The 17,773-nt window shown below is 41.5% G+C and overlaps 1 protein-coding gene across 3 annotated transcripts in view; it reads left to right on the forward strand.

The window, feature by feature from the left end:
- The window catches only part of pip4k2aa (phosphatidylinositol-5-phosphate 4-kinase, type II, alpha a), a 266,770-nt gene that overhangs the window by 49,724 nt on the left and 199,273 nt on the right, over window positions 1-17,773 (forward strand). The window contains exon 1 of one of the 3 annotated variants that reach the window (XM_048609448.1): window positions 1,274-1,358. The exons of the other annotated variants lie outside the window; for them this stretch is intronic. Within the exon in view, the coding sequence (XP_048465405.1) occupies window positions 1,293-1,358 (66 nt within the window). The 5' untranslated portion in view covers window positions 1,274-1,292. Of the gene's footprint in view, window positions 1-1,273; window positions 1,359-17,773 lie in introns of those variants that run through there. 3 annotated transcript variants of the gene reach the window in all.

The following is a 17,773-nucleotide window of genomic DNA, read 5'->3' on the forward strand; positions in this document are numbered from 1 at the left end:
TCTCTCTGTGTCTGTGTCTCTCTCTCTCTGTGTGTGTGTGTGTGTGTCTGTGTCTCTCTCTCTCTGTGTCTGTGTCTCTCTGTCTCTGTGTGTGTGTGTCTCTCTTTCTCTGTGTGTGTGTGTGTCTCTCTTTCTTTCTCTCTCTCTCTCTGTGTCTCTGTGTGTGTCTCTCTCCTCTCTCTCTGTGTGTGTGTGTGTGTGTCTCTCTCTCTCTCCTCTCTCTCTCTCTCTCTGTGTGTGTGTGTGTGTGTCTCTCTGTGCTTCTCTGTCTCTGTGTGTCTCTTTCTCTGTCTGTCTCTGAGAGCAGCCATTTTATTTAAATAATCTTTAAATAGATATTTTCTAATCTACCTGCTTAAAGGTAGTGTTACATACCTCTGGAGCAGGTGGGATTTGAACCTCGGTCTCCTGGCTCAGAGGTAGGGACACTACCACCAGGCTGCAAGAACCCTTAACCTTTAATCTGAAGATGCTAGGTGTCTGAAATGGAAATGGCTTATTCCCAATTTAATCATTCATTTTACAATGCATGATTGCTTTCAGTTTTGATAGTAATCTATGTTTGTATTTAAAGGTTAGACTTGATATACCCTGTGCCACTAAATGAGATTTCCTGTATATTTTTCAGGTACTTTATGTCAACCTGCAGTTTCAAACTTTTTCTCATTTTTTAAAAATGCAAGATAGATTGGATAGTGTCAAAGTATTGCACTGGTAAAGTTGGTAGTACTAGAGTATGGCCGTATTGGCAGGAAATATGCATTTTTTTTTTCAGTATTTCATCTTCAATAGTGCCACAGCTCTGAATTGAGCTGTGTTTCGTCTTTTGAAATATTGAGGCTGAAAAGATTACATATTTGTGTAAAGTCATCTTTTGTTGTGTAAGGTTTACTGATTTCATGTTTGGGTGAAATGTTCTTTTTTGGGATTCTTGTGATGACTTGTTAATTAAGCACTGGTGTAAATGTGTTACTTGTTAAGTTTGTACCACCCTGAAGTTGGGAACATAAAGCATACATTTTTTAAAAAAAAAAGGTGTTATCAATGAAGTAGCTCGTGCTGTATGTGGAATTTGAGATTATAATTCATGATGTCTGTGGACCACAGTGAAAAAGGCCAGGGCATATGTATATAGACTTTACTTTGATCTAGGATTAAATCAACATATTTCAGTTCAGTTTTTTGAATTTTTATTTCTGGTAAGCAATTTAGATCATGTGGAAGGTTGCATCTTATAATCTGTGATTTTGGTCCAATATCTTTATTAGAAAAATACAGAAAATGCTGGAAATATGCAGCGGCTGAAGCCATATCATGGAAACTTAGAAAGTTATGTTCCATATGAAGATGATCTTCCGGTAGGTGATGTCTTGGTAGCCTGGTAACATTCCATGATATTGAATATTCATTATTTCATGTCTGTCTATAGTATTATTTTAGGTATTTTATCTGTAATCTGAACCTGGACATGAGACCTTTGAAATAAGAATGTGGTTTACATTTCAAAGTGTAAACATTTTTTAAAATGTAAGACAGGAGAACTAGAATCCACAAGTGGTGATTTTTAGTTTGAAAGCAATTGCCTAGAACGTTGTGGAGGAACTGTACCATATGTGTGCTTTGTATACCCACATATGTCAATTTCTAGCTCAGTTGGCTGAACAGCTATTTGCAATGCAGAATGATGCTGACACTGTGGGTTCAATTCCTGCACTGGCTAAGATTAGCACAAAAGATTCTCCTTCTCAACCTTTCCCCTTGTCTGAGGTGTGGTGGCCCTCAGGTTGAACCACCATCTCTGTTGTTGCTCTGCCTAAAGAGGGAACAGCCTATGGTCAGTTAGGACGATGACGACTTTACCTTTATTTCTAGCTACATTCTGTTAAACCCTTTGAATTTCCAATACACTGCTGTAGCTGATGTCATTTACAATGACTGTACAAAGACAGATTTAAAAAAAAAAAAATGATACTTGCTAGATATTCCTTTTTGTAAATATGAGTTACTTGGACTTATTGGAAGTAAGTTAGTGAGTGTTATATTGCACACCCTGCCTTCCATTCTGGATACAACTGCATGGGTTGAAGGTACGTTATTCAAGATTGACTAACTGAATTAGTAACAGTTAACTCAAGTCCACTGCCATTTCCTATTGAGTGTCATTCATGCAACAGTAAATGGAGCAATCATTGCATAGAGGCAGACATATCTTAAAAGGATATTGTACAATTATTTTAATAAAGCTTGTTAACAATGCTATAGTTCAACGGTACAAAGAAATGAGTGAAGATTATTATAACTCTATTATGCTTGCTGGCTTCTGTTGATCGAACACAGCAAACTGTACCTATAGAATGTGGAACACAGAACAGTACAGCACAGTATGGACCCTTCAGCCCACAATGTTGTGCTGACCTATTATCCTACTCTAAGACCAAACGAACCTACATACCCTTCATTTTACCATCATCCATGTGCCTATCCAAGAGTTGCTTAAATGTCCCTAATGTATCTGACTGTACTACCACTGCTGGCAGTGCATTCCACGCACCCACCACTCTCTGTGTAAAGAATCTACCTCTGACACCTCCCCTATACCTTCCTCCAATCACCTTAAAATTATGTCCCCTTGTGATAGCCATTTCTGCCCTGGGAATAAGTCTCTGGCTATCCATTCTATCTGTGCCTCTCATCATCTTGTACACCTCTATCAAGTCACCTCTCATCCTTCTTCGTTCCAGTGAGAAAAGCCCTAGCTCCCTCAAACTTTCCTGATAAGACCTGCCCTCCAGACCAGGCAGCATCCTGGTAAATCTCCTCTGCAACCTCTCTAAAGATTCCACATCCTTCCTATAATGAGGCGACCAGAACTGAACACAATATTCCACGTGTGGTCTAACCAGAGTTTTATAGAGCTGTAGCATAACATCGCAGCTCTTAAACTCAATTCCCATGCCAATGAAATCCAACACACCATACGCCTTCTTAACAACCCTATCAACTTGAATGGCAACTTTGAGGGATCTATGGACGTGGACCCCAAGATCCCTCAATTCCTCTGCACTGCCAAGAATCCTGCCATTCACCCTGTATTCTGCATTCAAATTCAACCTTCCAAAATGAATCACTTCACATTTTTCTGGGTTGAATTCCATCTGTCACTTCTTTGCCCAGCTCTGCATCCTGTCAATGTCCCGTTGCAACCTACAACAGCCCTCCAAGCTATCCACAACTCCACCAACCTTTGTGTCATCGGCAAACTTACTAACCCATCCTTCCACTTCCCCATCCAAGTCATTTATAAAGATCACAAAGAGTAGAGGTCCCAGAACAGATCCCTGTGGAACACCACTGGTCACCGAGCTCCAGGCTGAATACTTTCCATCTACTACCACCCTCTGTCTTCAATTGGACAGACAGTTTTGTATCCAGACAGCCAAATTTCCCTGGATCCCATGCCTCCTTACTTTCTGAATGAGACTACCATGTGGAACCTTATCAAATGCCTTGCTAAAATCCATATACACCACATCCACTGCTCTACCTTCATCAATGTGTTTTGTCACATCCTCAAACAATCATAAATACTATCTCTCAGAATCCTCTCCAATAATTTGCCCACCACAGAAGTAAGACTGATTGGTCTGTAATTTCCAGGATTATCCCTATTCCCTTTCTTGAACAAGGGAATAACATTTGCTACCCTCCAATCATCTGGTACCACTCCAGTGGACAGTGAGGATGCAAAGATCATTGCCAAAGGGGCAGCAATCTCTTCCCTCATATCCCATAGAAACCTTGGGAATATCCCGTCTGGCCCAGGGGACTTATCTATTCTTATGTTTTTCAAAATTCCTAGCACATCCTCCTTCCTGACATCAGCCTGTTTCATGCTGTCCTCACAAATGACAAGGCCCCCCTCACTAAAGTAAAGTTTTAATTAAGGACCTCCCCTACCTCCTCCGACTCCAGGCACGAGTTCCCTTCACTATCCCTGATCGGCCTTACCATCACTCTGGCCATTCTCTTGTTCCTCACATAGGTATAGAATGCCTTGGGGTTTTCCTTAATCCTACCCGCCAAGGCTTTTTCATGCCCCCTTCTACCTGTCCTAAGTCCATTCTTCAGTTCCTTCCTGGGTATCTTGTAACCCTCTGGAACCCTGTCTGATCCTTGCTTCCTCAACCTTAAGTAAGCTTCCTTCTTCCTCTTGACTCGATGTTCCACATGTCTTGTCATTCAAAGTTCCTTCACCTTACCATTTTTCCCTTGCCTCAGTGGGACAAACCTATCCAGCACTCATAGCAAGTGCTCCCTAAACAACCTCCACATTTCTGTCATGCATTTCTCTGAGAACATCTCTTCCCAATTTATGTTCCACAGTTCCTGCCTAATAGCATTGTAATTCCCCCTCCCTCAATTAAATATTTTCCCGTACTGTCTGCTCCTATCCCTCTCCATCACTGTAGTAAAGGTCAGGGAGTTGTGATCACTATCCATGAAATGCTCTCCTACCGAGAGATCTGGCATCTGGTCTGGTTCATTGCCAAGCACCGAATCCAGTATAGCCTCCCCTCTGGTCGGCCTATCTACATATTGAGTCAAGAATCCTTCCTGGACACCCCTGACAAAATCTGCTCCGTCTAAAGGCCTTTATGTTTTTATTCATCTCTGTTTATTGTACCAATACATTAATCATCAATGCAACTGAGAGGTGCAGAGCAGTCAACCAGATGTGTTGTGTACAAAGGAAGCACAAATCTTAACCGTGGTAAATTTGATAAATTAAACATTGCAAATTGAATGCAACCCATTAATTGATTTTGCAAATGGAAGAAACTGTTCTGGTTCCTGATCATATAGTAATGTTTTGTCCATTTCTCTGTTTCATTGTTATTATGGGATATTCTAGCTTTTTTTAAATTTTATTCAACTGTTCACAACTTCCTTGTTTTATAGGATGCTTGCAGTCTGCAGCAGATTTGAAAATAGCAAGTGTAAAATTCAAGAAATATGGGTGAAAAAGTAAGCAGGAAGTTGCAGGCCTATTTGCCTAATATCTGTCGTAGAAAGAATGCTGGAATTAACAAGGGGCTTATAGTTGGACACTTGGCATATTTCAATGCAGTCAGGCAGAGACAACATGGTTTTATGAAAGAGAAATAGTGTATGAGTTTTTTAATTCACTCACAGGATGTGGGTGATGCTGGCTGAGTCAGCATTTATTGCTAATACTGAGTTACCCTTGACAAGGTAGTGATGAGCTGCTTCTTGAACCACTGCAATTCATTTGGTGTAGGTACAACTACAATGCCGTTAGTGAGGGAGTTCCAGGATTTTCACCCAGCAATACGAGAGGAATGATGATATATTTCCAAATCAGGATGGTGACTGGCTTGGAGGGGATCTTGCAGATGGTGGTGTTGCCATGTATTTGCTGCCCTTGCCCCTCTAAATGCTAGAAGTCATGGGATTGTGACAAATTTTTGATCAACAACGAGTTGAGGGTAATGGGTTGGGGCAAGACAGGAAATGGAGTTAGTTCACAGTCAGATTAGCCATGATCTTATCGAATGACAGAGTAGGCTTAATAGGTCAAATGGCCTGTTTCTTAATTCCTCATGAATCTGTTCTCATGTTAATTAACTTATTCTTTGATTCTGCTCACTACTTTCACCTGAAAGGTATTATTGTGGGAAGCCTGATGGGTATTAGCACTATCTGCTTTTCTTTGGGAAATGTAGAACATACTTTGTTCCAATGCTATGCTAGATACTTGCCTCATTTTCTTCCAGTGAGTTATTGGCTTAGCAGTATTAATTCCAGCCAAGTCTGAAAATTTCAACTTTCCTTCTAATTTCTAAAACTTCTTCAACTTCATGTGGTCCATCTCCAAACTGTTCTCCCTTCTTCAACTTCTCTGTTCATTTCTGGGGATGGTCTATCTCCAATTTCCGTGAGAAGACCACTGACTCCTTTTGTAACCTTGACTTCACTTCCTTTTGCACAACTTTCTCTGAAGGACTCTCTTCACTTGTTTTTGATTCTCCATATCTATCATATTAGTTCCAATGATGTAGATTTGATATGTCATTTTTCCTGAACTGACAGTTCCCTCCCTCCTTCCTTCCAGCAGTATCCACATTCAATGATCCAACTCCAGTGTTTTCACCACTCCCAAACTATCTTGCCAGTCCCTTTGCAACATTCTGGTCTACTTCGCAGTCATCCCTAACAGCACCACACACCCCGCCCCTCAACCATCACCACCAACTTTCCACTTCTCTTTTTCATGACATCTTCCCTGCAAGCGCAAGAGATACAACGGCTGTCCTTATATTCGTGCTGCTTCTAGAATCAAATCCAAAGCTTCAATTCCTTGTACTGCCTGTTTATATGTAGGATAACCTATATAATCCTATACACATACTTGTAGCTAGAGATGCAGTCTTTTCTGCACTGGAGGAACCAAATGTGGATTGTTCTGGTCACAGCATGATCCAAGTTTCCAATCACCCTTCATCTTAATTTGCACTTTCTGCAACCTCGGCCTTCAATCTCCTTCCCTGCACCAATGAAGCTCAATGTGACTTAAGGAACAGCTTCTTATCTTTCAAATAGGTACTTTTACAATTTTCAGGATTCAACAATAATTCCAACAATTTTGGATCTCTTAGCATTTTTTTCAGATGGCAGCTGCTGGTGGTGACTCTTCTACAGGAGAATCATTTGTTTCTTGTTTCATTATCACCTTTTTCTTTGCAACATCATCTTTTGTCGTTGAAACTCTCCAGTCTTCCACACTATAAACAGATTTTTAATTCTGAACTATTCTGCCACCCAATCCTGTCCCCACAACAAAATCCCTGTCTCTGTACATTTTTTTCAAAAAAATTACCGATCTCACAGATGTTCAGTTCTGACTAAACCTCATTGATCTGATACATTACAGCTCACTGTCACCACAAATATTGCCTGATCTTTTTGAGCATTTTTATCTTCTGTTTTTATTTCTAATCTAAGATTTTACTTAGTTATGAAATGGTTGATACTCCATGTAGTTTCAGTAATGTGAATTTACTATTGACAGATCAAATTAATTTTTAGCTTAGAAATACGATAAAAGTCTACCTTCTCACTTTTTTGAGTTTTTCTCTAATCTTATTGGAGATTTGAATCCCTGCTGTTCTTTAGTTCTACCTTTGGCAGTCGCTTGGCATTGGAAAATTTAAGCAATAGTTGAGATCCAACCAGAGTCACTCAAAATGTGCTCAGAATAATGCTGAACTCCTAATGTTGATTTTTGGAAGGGTGGCAGAGTTATCTTTTTTTTTGTACTTGAGTCATAATTTTATTTGTCTTTCTGGAATTTTGGCGTTCAGCATTCACTCTGCTTTGTTTGACTGTCTCAAAACTTCCAGCTGAGCTAATGTATCTTACTGACACAGTAATATGTTACTGCTAGGATCAGCTTGCTGAGTTAATGCAACCTCTTTCTGCCCAGAACTTTGTATCTCAATCTCATGCTTGTCTGATTTTGGTTAATAAATCTCAGCATAAAGTTAACAATACCTTATTTCACAAAATTGACATAATAGAAAACACTTAAGTCTATGAATATTGATATCAAAATATGTAAACTTGATTTGCTTTTTTAAATGAGTCATATATGAAAGAGCATAATTATCAGATTGCTTCCTAGTCACTTCCACTGCTATTTAGGGTAAGGATGGACTCGTTGGCCTTAGCTGTTTCTCTGTTTAATAAAAAAATTCTTGCCTTTAAACGTGATAAATGTTTCCTCACATTCAGATCATGGTTTGATTTTCAAAGTTAACTGGCTAGGAATAATTTGTCTGTTTGCAATGACATTTTTAAACATACTGTGTTACAGATTTTCTATCTATCTGAAAGCAAAAGCATGCTGATGTGATTAGAGGACTTGCGGCTCCACATTTAGAAGAATCATGATTTCTGATGAACATGATTAAGCTTATTATGTTCAACTGTGTCCACAGAAATCAAGGTCACTGCTCCAAAACTAAAAATGAGGGGAAACGAGGGAAAAAATTGCCCATATAAAATAGCATACGTATAGAATGGACTTTCCATGTTAACATTGGGTTGGTTGTAGGTACAGTGATCAAGTGTTTTGAGGGACGGAATTTCTGTGCTGACAAGTGGAAACCTTGTCTTTATTTTTAGACAAGCGAATAAATGAGCAGTGGAATAGGGTGAATATTCTATTCCATGTTTTTTTTTAAGGATCAGACAACTATTTGTACACCATTTTGTCTTGGATGGTTAATTAATTAGGATGGAGTCCTGGGATAAAGTGCACATTGTGATTGGGGGTTTGATAGGCCAGGTGGTTCACCAATTCCAAACCCTCCCTTCCTCATTCGTCCATGCTTTCTTAAGATAGCAAGTTGAATAATAGTCAAATGATTGTGTTTATTTGAAACCAATATTAATTTCAGTAAGGTAAAAGTGCAAATTATTTGCATTTTATGGAAATGATGGCAAGTGCTCTTTTGAAATGACACAACTGCAAATGCTTTAGAGTGGCCTCGTCATGTGGTCAAAGAAAATTAATGCGAATATTTCTGGTTTGTAAAGTAACTCGTGCCATACTAAATTGTAAAAGAATCAAATTCACATTTGACCTTTCTTTAAATGTGGAAATCAAATTTTTTTTACACGTAGCTGCTTCTTTATTACAGTTCTACCTGAACAAAGCCAGACAGTGGAGGAGCTTTTTAGTGATACCGATCACAACACTGCACATTTTAAGTTTGTTATGGAAAAGGAGAAAGATGGTTTGCAAAGATGGGTTTTGGATTGAGGTAAGGCAGGATCTGGCCAAAATAGACTGGAACAGCTACTTGAAGGTGCATCTATAGCAGAACAGTGTGTGGCCTTCAAAAAGGCACTGGGGAGAGTGTAGGCCACATGTTCTCTTTCAGGTGAAATGTAGGAGTAACAAGCTCAGAGAACCCTGGATGTCTAGGAATATTCAGGACTGGATGAAAAGGGAAATGACAATTGCATAACCGGTACAAAGGGAGCAAATTAACGGATGTTTTAAAGGAACATACAAAAATGCAGAGGGAGATCTCAAGAAAGCAGTTAGGAGAGCAAAGAGGGGACAGAAAAAACTCTGGTGAGCAAGATTAGGGAAAACCCCAAGATATTCAACAAGTACATCAACGGGAAGAGAATAACTTGTGAAAAATTAAGCCCATTAGAGACCAAAGGAGCAATCTGTGCATGAAGCCAGAGGAAATTGGTAGAGTGCAAAACAATACTTCACATCTGTCTTTACTTGGCAGGAGGAGGATACAAATCCAGAATTAGAGAAGATGGACTGTGAAACTCTTGACAAGATTGGTATAGCAAGTGAGGAGGTATTGGAAGTTTAAATCCGCCTAAAAGTGGACAAATGCCCAGATCCAGAAGCATTGAATCTCAGGCTGCTGTGGAAGATGACAGAGGAAGTAACAGGGTCCCTGACCTAAATTTTTAAATCTTGTCAGGCTACAGGGGAGTTGACAGAGGAATGAAGGACAGCTAATGTTGTTCCACTTTACAAGAACGGTGGTAAAGATAGACTAGGGAACATAACCCAGTGAGTCTCCCATCAGCGGAAGGATCGCTATTGGAGGAAATAGTGAAGGAGAAAATTAATCTCCATTTAGCGAGGCAAGGTTTGATCAGGGAGAGCCAGTGTGACTTTGTCAGAAGGAGGTCACAACTCTCAAATCTGGTTGAATTTTTTGCGGGCAGGGTAGTTGGAGTAATTTATATGGATTTAATCAAGGCTTCGACAACGTCCCAAATGGGAAACTAATAAAGCAGGGGATTCAGGGTAACTTGGCAAGTTGGATCCGAAATTGGTTTAGTGACAGGAGACACTGTTGTGGTAGAAGGCTGTTTATGTGACTGGAGCCCAGTTTGCTGTGGTGCACTACAGGGATCACTACTGGATCCTTTTATTGTTTGTGATATTCGTAAATGATGTAGATGAGAATGCAGGCATGGAAATAAGTAAGTTTGCGGATGACATCAAGATTAGCTGGGTGGTTCACAGTGAGGAGGAAGGTCTTAGGTTACAGTAGGATATAAACGATTGGTCAGAAGAGCAAGTCAATGACAAATGGAAATTAACCCTGATAAATGAGAGGTAATGCACTTTGGAAGAAGTAACATGGGAGTACTCCATGAGTGACAGAACTGTCGGAAGCTCAGAAGAACAGAGGGATCTTAGGTTGCCTGTCCACAGATCCATGAAGGTGACAGAACAGGTTAGTAGAGTAGTTAAGAAGTCCTACGGGGCGCTTGCTTTTATCAACCTAGGCACAGACTATAAGAGCAGGGAGGTGATGTTGGAGCTGTACAAAACTTTGGTTATGTTGCGTCTTGAGTACTATGTGCAGTTCTGGTCCCCACACTATAGGAAGGATGTGATTGTCCTGGAGTGGTTACAGAGGAGATTCACCAGAGGAGACGGTGGATAAGCTTGGGTTGTTTTCTTCAGAGTATGAAGGTCGAGGAGGAACTAATAGAGAGTTATAGTATTGAGAGCATGGATGGGATGGATAGAAAGCAGCTGTTCCTGTTAGTTGAAGAGTCATTCTCCCTGGCAAAAGCATCAAGGTGGGAGCCTACACAGAAAGTGGGACTTAGCGTCCTCCAAGACAGGAAACCCTGTATTGGAGAACTGATAACCAGTTGGAGGCCATGAGCTCGACAGTGCTAACAGTGCCGGAAGGAGTGGTGGCTCTTGCAGGTGCTGTACTCTTGACGTGAAGAGATGTTCAGCACTGGATAACATCTTGGGTAGGTAGGCGGTGGAGGTGAGTGAGGGGTCTGGTTTTAACAGGTTGTGGGCAAGGTGGGACATTAGAGTGAGGGAGCACCTTGCGATGTGGATGCCATCAAGGAGGGACTCTGCCTTTCCCACCACTAGCCCATTCACGCAAACCAGCTGGGTTAACCATTGATTTTGGTCTCTGCTGCTGGTTAAATACCAGCAGTGGTGAGACGTGCAATTAACTAGTGTTAATTGTGCACTTTTTAAAATTCATTCTCAGCATGTGGGTGTTGCCAGCTAGGCCAGCATTTGTTGCCTATCACTAGTTGTCTTTGAAAGGGTGATGGTAATCTGCCTTATTGAACCTTTGCAATCCATCTGCTGTAGATAGACCCACAATACCATTAGGTAGGGAGTTCCAGGATTTTGACCTAGCGGTACTGAAGGACGGAGATACATTTCCAAGTCAGGATGGTGTGCAGCTTGGTGGGGTACTTGTAGATTGCGATATTCCATGTATTTGCAGCCCTTGTCCTTCTAGATGGTAGTGGTTGTGCATTTGGAAGGTGCTGTTTAACAAGCCTTGGTGAATTTCTGCAGTGTGTTTTGTAGGTTGTTCGTGCTGCTACTACTGAGCATTGGTACATTTGTGGATGTGGTGCCAGACAAGCAGGTTTTTTGACCTGGATAGAGTGTTATTGGAGCTGCACTTTTCTAGGCAAGTGGGGAGTATTCTATTGCATACATTTCTTTTGCCTTGTAGATAATGGACAGGCTTTGGGGAGTTGGGAGGTGAGTTACTCACTGCATGATTCCTAGCCTCTGACCTGCTGTTACTAGCCACAGTACTTATGTGGCTAGTCCAGTTCAGTTATTGGTCAATGGTAATCCTCACGATGTTGATAGCTGGAGACTTAGTGATGGTAATGCCATTAAAAGTCAGGGAGGGCTGGTTAGATTCTCTCTGGATTTGGTTATTGCCTGGCACTAGTATGGTGCATATGTTACCTGCCACTTGTCTGCCCAAACCTGAGTTCCCACTTCTGACCTTATGATGGAGGGAAGTGAATGACAACGATTGGGCCAAGGGCCTCAATTGACTTGGCCTGGTGGCTGCCCAATGCCACCCTGTTTCTGGTAAAATAGCGTTGGGGGTGGATAGATAGGTATTGGGAAAGCCACCTGCTGGATTGTATGTGCCCACCTACAACACCTTCAAACCTGTTGGCAAGAGAACAAAAAAATCCAGTCTGTGGTTTCTGTTGACAAAAATGTGTTTTTCTCCTCAATTATATTCATGCTCTATTATATTTGTCCTTTCTTTTTTCAATGTACAACAGGGTTATTTTTGGCTGATTTATTTTTCCCCAGCGTAGGGGTTATGTATAATGAACAGGAATAATGATAATAATATTAAGAATAATATGATTCACGACAACCATTGGCATTATTTTGATCAACAATGGCCCTAGTAATGTCAGCCCGTGTATTCACTGGCTCACATTCGCTCCTCATTCATTTTAACTTTAATATTCTTGTCCTTTTATTTGAACTCAATCTAGTGCCTCATTGTGATTTGATTAATTTTCACCTCTGTAAAACTCAAATCTGGCAGTATCTTTTAAGTTCAGTTCTGAAGAAGAAGAGCTATATTGAAATGGAAACATTAATTCTGTTCCTGCCTCCACAGCTGCTGTCAGGCCTGCTGAGTTTCTCCAGCACTTTGTTTTTATTTCAGTTTTTTATTGTACTCTGTTTTAGTTTTGTTTTGAAAGAGTCCTACTCTTGTGGTGAGTTGTCCAATAACATGTTAAAAGGAGAATAAGGAAGGATTTGATTTATATCTGAAGGAGGATCCTGACCTGAAAGGTCAGCTTTTCTGTTCCTCTGGTGCTGCCAGGCCTGCTGTGTTCCTCCAGCTCCACACTGTGTTATCTCTGACTCCAGCATCTGCAGTTCTTGCTATCTCTTTGGATTTATATGGCATTTTTTTGACCACTGGACGTATCAAAGCTCTTTACAGCCTATTTGGGTGCTTTTGAAGTGTCGTCACTTGTGATTTAGAAAATATAACAGCCAAATTGAGCACAGCAAACTTCCACAAGCAGCGATGTGTAAGTGCACAGGTAATCTGTTCACTTGATATTAGAACATAGAACTCTACAGCACAGGAAAAGGCCCTTCAACCCATGATGTTGTGCTGAGCATGATGCCAAATTAAAGTAATCCCTTCTGCCTGCCTTGGTCCTTTTCCCTCCATTCCTTGAATATTCATGTGCTTATCTAAAAATCCCTTAAACACTCATAACACATCTGCCTCCACGACCACCCCTGGCAGTGTGTTCCTAACTCTTACCACAATCTGTGTTTTAAAAAAACTTGCCCTTTACATCTCCTTTGACTTTCCCCTCTCACCTTTAAATGCATGACCCCTAATATTAGACATTTCAACTCTTGGGGGAAAAGATTCTGACCATCAATGCTATTTATGCATCTCATAATTTTATAGACTTCTATCAAGCCTCCCCTCAGCCTCTGCTGCTCCAGAGAAAGCAACCTGAGTTTTTCTAGCCCCTCCTTATAGCTCATACCCTCTAATCCAGGCAGCGTCCTGGTTAACCCCCTTCTGCACCCTCTCCAAAGCTTCCACATCCTTCCTGTGATGTGGTGATTTGGTGATTTGAATTGAATGCAATACTCTAAATGCGGCCTAACCACAGTCTTATAAAGCTGCAACATGACATCCTGACTCTTGTACTCAATTCCCTGACCAATAAAAGCAAGCATGCTATATGCCTTCTTTACCACCCCATCTACTTGTGTGGCCACTTTCAGGGAGCTATGGACTTGAGCCCCAAGATCCCTCTGCAGATCAGTGCTGTTTAGAGTCCTGCCATTAGCTGTATACTTTTCCTTAACATTTAATCTCCCAAAGTGCAAAGCTCACACTTACTCAGATTAAACTCCATCTGCCATTTCTCCGCCCATATCTATATTCCGCTGTGTCCTTTGACAACCTGCACCGATCTTAGTATCGTCTGCAAACTTACCAACTTACCCATTTGAATTTGCATCCAAGTCATTTATGAATATCATAAACAGTAGCGGTCTCAGTATGGATCCTGCGGAACACCACTAATCACAGACCTCCAGCCAGAAAAACACCCTTCCACCACTACCCTGTGCCTTCTATGGGCAAGCCAATTCTGAATCCACGTGGCCAAGTCACTGTGCATCCCATGCATCTTAATCTTCTGGATGAGCCTACCATGAGGGACCTTTGAAAGCCTTATTAAAATCATTGACAACATCCACTGCTGTACCCTCATCAATCACCTTTGTCACCTCCTCTCAAATTTCAATCAAGTTAGGAAGACATGACCTGCCCTGCAGAAAGCCATGTTGACTGTCCCTAAGTAGGCCATGCTTTTCCAAATGTGTGTAAATCCTATCCCTAAGAATTCTCTCTGATAGCTTCCCAATCACCAATATGAGACTCACTGTTCTATAGCTTCCTGTTCTATAGATTCCTGGATTATCCCTACTTCCCTTCTTGAACAGAGGAACAACATTAGCTACTCATCAGTCCTCTGGGATCTCTCCAGTGGGTAGTGAGGATACAAAGATAAAAACAGAAAGAACTGAGGATCTGTAAATCAGGAACAAAAACGGAAATTGCTGTAAAAGCTCAGCACGTCTATCAGCATCTGTGGAGAAAAAAATCAGAGTTAACATTTCGGGTCCAGTGACACTTCCTCAGAACTCTTCATACAGGCTTGGCCAAGCAGAGGAGGGTGATGGTGGTGGATGGGGATGATTCAAGTCTCCGCTCCAGGAAGATGTGGAGAGCCCTAAGGGCCTCCTGGTGGGGTATGGGCATGTAAAGGGATTGCACGTCCATGGTAAAGAGGAGGCGGCTGGAACCTGCAAACTGGAAGCTTTGACACAAGCATAAAGCGCCAGAGGAATCACGGATGTGCATGGACAGGGATTGGACCAATGGAGAGAAGACTGAGTCAAGATCGGAAGAGATGAGTTCTGCGGGGCAGGAGCAGGCTGAAACAATGGGTCTGCCTGGACAGTCCTGCTTGTGAATTTTTGGAAGGAAGTAGAAGTGAGCTGTGTGGGGATGGAAGACTATCAGCTTGGAAGCAGTTGGTGGGGGGAGGTCACCAGATAAAATGAGATGTTACTGTAGTAGATACAATGGTCTGATGCGCATGGTGTGGTCATGGTCTGGGGAAGATAGGAGGAAGTATCTGAGAGCTGGCACTCAGCTTCTGCAAGGTAGAGGTCAGTACGCCAGACTACACCAGCACCACACTTATCCGCAGGTTTAATAACAAAGTCAGGGTTAGATCTAAGTGCACAGAGTGCAGTCAGTTTGGAGGGAGATACATTGGATTTAATGAGGGGGGCAGAGAAATTGAGGTGAACAATATCACGTCAACAGTTCTATTCGAACAGATCGAGTGCAGATAACAGGCCAGAGGGAGGGGTCCAGGTGGAGGGAGAGTGTTGGAACTGGGCAAAGGGGTCTGTGGGACGGGGAGAGGTCTCTTGCCCAAAGAAATGGGCACAGAGACGAAGATGGTGGAAGAAGAGTTCGACATTGTGTTGTGCCCGAAATTCGTTAAGGTGGGGACGCAGAGGAATAAAGCTGAGGCCTTTGCTGAGTACAGAACATTCAGCATCAGTGAGCAGAAGGTTAGGAGGGATGGTGGATACCCAACAGGAGGTGGGATTGGGAGAGGGGATGAAATCAGAGGGAAGGGGAGGAGGGCCATGGGTATCTGAGTTGTTGCATCTTGTGGGCCTTGATGCCTGAAAGGAAAAGAAAAAGTCTTTTGTTAGCACGACGAATGAGCTGGAGGATGAAGTGGAACTGCGGAGTGGTGCAACCCTGAGCCAGTGTGTTGCGATGCTGTTGGAGAGAGAGGTTGAGAGCGTGCATGTGACACCGCATGGCACCGAGTGGCGAGAGCAGCTGTCTGTGGAACGGTGAACATCACGGAGATATCTGTGATCCTGGGAGGTTTTAAAACATGAGGGATGAAACTTCATTTGGAATCCACGTGGGGTGAGTCTGAGCCAGAGGCAGTCACTGAGGAATGTGATATGGCTGTGAAAACACATTTTAGCATATACTCAGTCAAATACCAGGAGTGACAGTGAAATTAATGTTGGTGGGCAAGAAGAAAGATTGGAACAGAAATCCTCTCTGAGAGAGGAGCAGAACGTCTTCAAGGTGGCCATGACTAGAAGAGATGTGGCAGTGAGTTAAATACTAAATAAAAACCAAAAGAACTGAGGATGCTGTAAATCAGGAACAAAAACAGAAGTCACTGGAAAAGTTCAGCAGGTCTGGCAGCATCTGTGAAGAAAAGATCAGAGTTAACATTCCAGGTCCGGTGACCCTTCCTAACCCAAACGTTAACTCTGATTTTTTTTCTCCACAGATGCTGCTAGACGTGCTGAGCTTTTCCAGCAACTTCTGTTTATAATCTTGAGGATACAAAGATCTTGGTCAAGGCCCCAGCAATCTCCTCTCTTGCTCTCTCAATAACCTGTGGTATATACCATTGGACTTTGGGGACTTATCCACCTTAATGCTCTTCAAGGGACCCAACACCACTTCTTTCTTGATCTGAAAATACCCTAGCGTATTAGCATGCTCCACACAAAGCTCACTATCCTCCATATCCTTTTCTTGGGTGAATGCCGCCACAATGTACTCATTTAGGATCTCACCTACATCCCCTACCTCCTGTATCCTTGAGTGGTCCTACCTTTTCCCTATTTATCCTCTTGTTTTTAATATATGTATCGAATGCCTTGGGATTCTCTTTAACCCTACTTGCCCAGGTCATTTCATGGCCTCTTCTTGCTCTCTTAATACCCCGCTTCAGTTCGTTGATTCATTTATTTAAGGATAAATATTGACCGGAACATTGAGGTTTAATTCCTCGTTCTTCTTGAAAATTGGACTTATAGCATCAACTCAAAATGGCAGATGGGATCTCTGCTTAATGTTCATCTGAAATACAGCACTTCCAACATGCAGTGCTTTCTCAGAACAGTACAACAGGCAGTGGAGTAATGGTTTTGACTTTTGTGGTCAAGTCCTGGGGAAGTGGGATTTTGACTTGCTACACAGAAGTGAGACTGCTACTGGTCGAACCATCGTCAAAACAGAGAATTGCTCAGTGACTGAGCTACCATGATTCAATAAATAATATGAAGCCAATGTTTGAAGCCGTCTACAAGAGAAGTTTTTCTTGTCCTTGTCAGTTTAGGCGTGTTAGTATAATTTAAAATTATTATAAAATATTTTGTTGCACTCAAGTTGAGGAGATGATATGTTTGCACATGATCAATGACTACTTGTCAAATTGACTGGTTTCACTGAATCCAACCAGGATATCTGATATTAAAAAATACAAAAACAAATAAGGATATTGACCCCTAGATGCCAGATATCTCTTTGAAAAATCTCATTTCTCTAGAACTACTGGTTTAGGTTTTCAGTTCATGTATGTAAAATCTCAAAGTTATGTGGTTGATATGGGACAATGATTTTCACATCCTAGGTTTCAGGAAAATGTGTTAAGTATTCAAATGAAGTGCCTTTCATCCCAAGGACCATTCGTTGGTTTGAGTATAAAAATGTAACTGGGGTGTCAGAATGCAGTCAGGAAAAGAAAAGCCTAAATTTAAAATGGCTAGTGAGTACAAGTATCACATTTTACAGAGTGTACAAATAGCGTTTTACTTTTTACTTCAAGGCAAGCATATTGCACTGCACCCACAGAACAAGCTAAATGTGTCATAAGTGGAAATAAATGATGTGGTAAAATGATAAGCTGCTTAATACTGGCAACAGTGTGTAACCAGAAGCTGTCTTGGTTTGTATACAAGTTCAGCATCTGAATTCTTGCTGACTTAATTTATTGCCTTGTT

This window comes from Rhincodon typus, chromosome 2 (genome assembly GCF_021869965.1).
Source record: "Rhincodon typus isolate 14 chromosome 2, sRhiTyp1.1, whole genome shotgun sequence".
Classification (NCBI taxonomy): domain Eukaryota; kingdom Metazoa; phylum Chordata; class Chondrichthyes; order Orectolobiformes; family Rhincodontidae; genus Rhincodon; species Rhincodon typus.